The following is a 4,523-nucleotide window of genomic DNA, read 5'->3' as shown; positions in this document are numbered from 1 at the left end:
AAAATGGAGGAAATTACTTTGATTAAGGTATTCATTCATCTTTCCTTCGAAACAAATCGATTTTCGAGACGAAAAAACGATAGGAATTAAGTTTAGCACCTAATATTTAACAGTTTTATTAAAATATATCCTTTTAAACTACTCTCTTTTATTTTAATTCTAACCTTTGTTTATTATATAGTTTTAATTTAGTTCTGCCTTCTCAATATTTATTGTAAAATGATAAAATCGTCGTTATATGTATAATACATATATGTGTATACTTATATATGTTAAATGTTTATTTTGAAAATTATTTTATTTATTTGCAAATGAAACTTTGACACTGTTAAATTATTGTGTCGCATATAACAATACTTTTAGGTTTATTTCTGAATTGGCTGAATTGTGTATTTAAGGCCAATGAGTAGTCGCCGCGGTCATGTTGGAATCGTGACGTTAGGTGCATGGAATGACACGTTAATTCATGTAACGTGTCATTTGTAAGTAAAGATAATTTAAATAAATCTAAATGACGAGATCGCTTTATAAAAATCGACGATATTGTTCTTTCCTTCCTTGACAGTCGGTAAATGGTCGTAAAGCCTATACTCAGGCAGAAACACACGTTCTGATAGCTGTTGAAACGAGTGAAAAATACGGGAGGGCTCCGATTGCACACATCGCATATTGCACACATGTATCGCTGATTGGCCAATTTAAAAATAAAATAATCTCATTGGCAGTAAAAAACAGTAAAAAATTACTAGGCACCAGTTGATATGAGTGGTGTGTACAATCAGAACTGTAGGCAAACAGGATCCTCCCGAAAAATACGCTTCTACATATAAAATTCCGAGATACTTTAGTTTTTGTCGATAATTACTACTTTGATAAGTACGAGACAAGTCACATTTTTATAATTTAACAAATAATAATGAAATGGCATTCAACACAAATTTCGCCGTCACTTTTCACAAAACGTCACTCTTCTACGTTTACGAGTTCAGCCATTTATCGTGGCGAGGCGCTGTAACACACACACGAATACGAACTCACGTACATATGCTCGCCTTCGGTGCGCCGAGAGTACATGAGCTCGTGCTTGTGTGTGTGTCTACCGGTTTCGCTGGGCCGCCGTCTGATTTTGTGTCGTCACTGTCAATGCAGAATTCTTGGCTGAGTACTTAGGAGCCTTAACATTGATGGTTTTGAAAAATGTGCCAGCTGCCAAGAACCAACATGGCGGATGCACATTTCCACCTAGTACTTTACAGTTTAGAATTTCCCCCTCTCATTTCGATTGTTTCATAATGATACGATTACTCATCGAACTGAACTCGCTCGAACATTGGTACTGTCAGAGTCTCTAAAATTTTTTCTTATGTAGGGGCACACGACTTTCCACGAGAAACAAGTTCCACTTCACCTCCTCCTCCTGCTAAGAGGCGTCCGATTTTCCACGCGAAGCGAGTTCCACTCTATCTCCCTTTTTACTAGGGACGCACTACTTTTCACGCGAAGCGAGTTTCACCCAACCTTCCCTGCGTATGGTCGTCCGACTTTCCACGCGAAGCGAGTTTCACCGTATCTCCTTCCTGTCTAGGGGCGCACAATTTTTCACGCGAAACGAGTTTCACACTACCCCTACTTGCCAAAGAGCGTCCTCGCGAAACGAGGTCCATCCCATTCCACATCCTTCCTGCCCAGAACTCGTTTTATGTAGAAATGGGGGGGGGGGGGGGGGGGGGGGAGATAAGGTCAAACTCGCTTTGCATGGAAAGTCAGACGTCTTTTGGCAGGAAAGGGGGAGGTGGGGTGAAACTCGCTTTGCGTGGAAAGTCGATCGCCCCTTCGCAGAGGAGGAGGTGGGGTGGAACTCGCTTCTCGTGGAAAGTCGTGTGCCCCTAGGCAAGAGAGGATTCTATTTTAAAACAGAGAATTTTTGTTTTATGTAGTAGAAAAGACGTTATTTCCTTAAACTTATTTTGTTAATAATTTTTAAACGAATAACAAACGACGGCTAAAACTTATTGGAGGTCATAATCTTGACAACATATGTGAAGATCATTAAATTCTGTGAGATCGCCCTTAATATGCACAATTACTTAATTGACTATCTTACTATTTTATTTTTATAATCCGAATTTCTTCAAATTTCATTGAATTGTTCTAGATGGCTGGCAAGCCAAATACTCTGGCATTATATTCTCAAAGTCAATTAGACCATATGTGCGCTCTGGATATCAACAGTCAAGTATCTTTTGTCCGTTTATCTGGTATCATTTGTACAATCGGTCCTGCATCCAGATCTGTGGAGATTTTAGAAAAAATGATTGAGACAGGAATGAATATTGCTCGATTGAACTTCTCTCATGGGTCTCACGAATATCATGCTGAGACTATCGCTAATGTTCGCCAGGCGCAAAAGAATTTAACCGCCCGTGCCGGTATCAATATTCCTGTTGCTATTGCTCTTGACACAAAGGGTCCTGAAATCCGTACCGGTCTGTTAGAAGGTGTACGTATTAATATATCTAAAATGCAAGAATTAATTCTTATGTAATGGTAATATTTTAAATTTATCATATTATTTTAACAGGGTGGCTCGGCTGAAGTTGAGTTAATTAAAGGCCAGACCTTTAAACTATCCACTGACAAGGCATATATAGAGAAAGGAAATGCTCAAGTTGTGTATGTTGATTACGAAAATATCTCAAAGGTATTAAAGACGGGGAATCGCGTATTTGTGGACGATGGTTTGATTTCTCTCATTGTTTCCGCTATCAGTAAGTGCATTTGTATGTGTGTGTCTTTGAAAATATAAAATTGAAATGTTACATGTGATACGTTTCTGACTATGTAATAGCATTTGATTATTTTAGCTTCAATTTTTTTTGATCAGCTGTTTTTGTGTATTTTGATAATGAGAAATGTTAATATATCTAACAATAAGTACGAAAAATATATAGAATGTCTCATTTACCCATTTTAGGTCCCAATTTAATCTCTACGACTGTTGAAAATGGTGGTATGTTGGGTTCGCGCAAAGGTGTGAATTTGCCAGGAGTGCCAGTGGATCTTCCAGCAGTGTCAGAAAAAGATAAATCCGATCTTCAGTTTGGTGTTGAATACGAAGTCGATATGATATTCGCCTCCTTTATTAGAAATGCTGCTGCATTAACTGAGATTCGTGATATTCTCGGTGAAAAGGGTAAAAACATCAAAATCATATCGAAGATTGAAAATCAACAAGGTATGACGAATCTTGATGAGATTATCGATGCATCCGATGGTATTATGGTAGCACGTGGTGACTTGGGAATAGAAATACCACCGCAGAAGGTATTCCTGGCACAGAAGTCTATGATCAGCAGATGCAACAAAGTTGGCAAACCAGTAATTTGTGCTACGCAAATGCTGGAGTCTATGGTAAAAAAACCACGTGCTACGAGAGCTGAAACTTCAGATGTTGCTAATGCTATTCTCGATGGTGCTGATTGTGTTATGTTGTCAGGTAATTTATTTTGATATATTAGTATTAGAAAAATGAATATATAATAAAACAAAATAATACGAGGTGTGATCAAAAAGTAAGGTGACTTTTTGAATTTCGCGCGATCTGTACACTCTAATTTCAAAATTTTTTTTTTGTTGTGTTGGTACACTCGTCACGATCATATGTTCACAGTTTTGACTATATAGCATGTGTTGTTTTTATGTGAGAGGCATAAAGGTTAGACTCGTGTTTGCGTGCTCGGCGATTTTTTGCTGTTGAAAATAATGGAGCAGAGTTTGTATTAATTTTTGTGTAAAAAATGGTATTAAGTGTTCAAAAACTCTTGAAATGTTGACAGTGGCGTACGGTGAGGCAACTTTGAGCAAAAAAAATGTTATAAATGGTATAAGTTATTCCAAGAGGGCCGAGAAAATGTTAACGATGAACCTCGCTCTGGACGCCCCAGCACGTCAAAAACCGACGAAAATGTTCAGGAAGTGAAAGAAATTGTGTTGAAAAATCGTCGAATCACGATTAGAGAAATAGCTGATGATCTTAACATATTGTTTGGCTCATGCCAATCAATTTTAACGGATGTTTTGAGTATGACACGTGTGAAACAACCTTACTTTGCGTGGACGTAGCTCGCAGGTCACGGGCTGCGGCCAGGGTGGTCGCAAAGAGATTCGGCCAGGAGGAGAGAGACAAGGCGGTATGAATGAATCAGAATACGGTTTTGAGAAATAAGAACGCTGATATATTCTGTTGTTCAAGTACAGAGTGTGAGTGTGTGTATATGTATGTGTATGTGTGTACGTGTGATACCAGTCGTCGCGGCTGGTATTCACGAACGGCGGTGTGTGCGTGTGTGTACAAAATCGGTGTGAGTGTGCGGTGTGTGTATAACGCGGGTGTGTGTGTGCGGCGGGCACGATTCGCCGTGCGAATCGTGGTCGCGTGCTTCGCTAAGTGACGCGCGGTGTACGGGACGCGGGCTTACACCGTGAACACGTGTGATAGGCGCGACGCGTCGCAACGCGAGGAG

At 39.4% G+C, this 4,523-nt stretch overlaps 1 protein-coding gene across 1 annotated transcript in view; it reads left to right on the top strand.

Annotated features, from left to right (window-relative positions):
- The window catches only part of LOC108763237 (pyruvate kinase), a 116,296-nt gene that overhangs the window by 12,542 nt on the left and 99,231 nt on the right, over nt 1-4,523 (top strand). Inside the window, exons 2-4 of the mRNA XM_018510684.1 lie at nt 2,156-2,500; nt 2,582-2,768; nt 2,975-3,496. Of these exons, the coding sequence (XP_018366186.1) occupies nt 2,156-2,500; nt 2,582-2,768; nt 2,975-3,496 (1,054 nt within the window). The remainder of the gene's footprint in view (nt 1-2,155; nt 2,501-2,581; nt 2,769-2,974; nt 3,497-4,523) is intronic.

The sequence above is a fragment of the Trachymyrmex cornetzi genome, unplaced genomic scaffold (genome assembly GCF_001594075.2).
Source record: "Trachymyrmex cornetzi isolate Tcor2-1 unplaced genomic scaffold, Tcor1.1 scaffold347, whole genome shotgun sequence".
Taxonomy (NCBI): Eukaryota; Metazoa; Arthropoda; class Insecta; order Hymenoptera; family Formicidae; genus Trachymyrmex; species Trachymyrmex cornetzi.
This window is presented reverse-complemented; position numbering and strand designations above follow the sequence as displayed.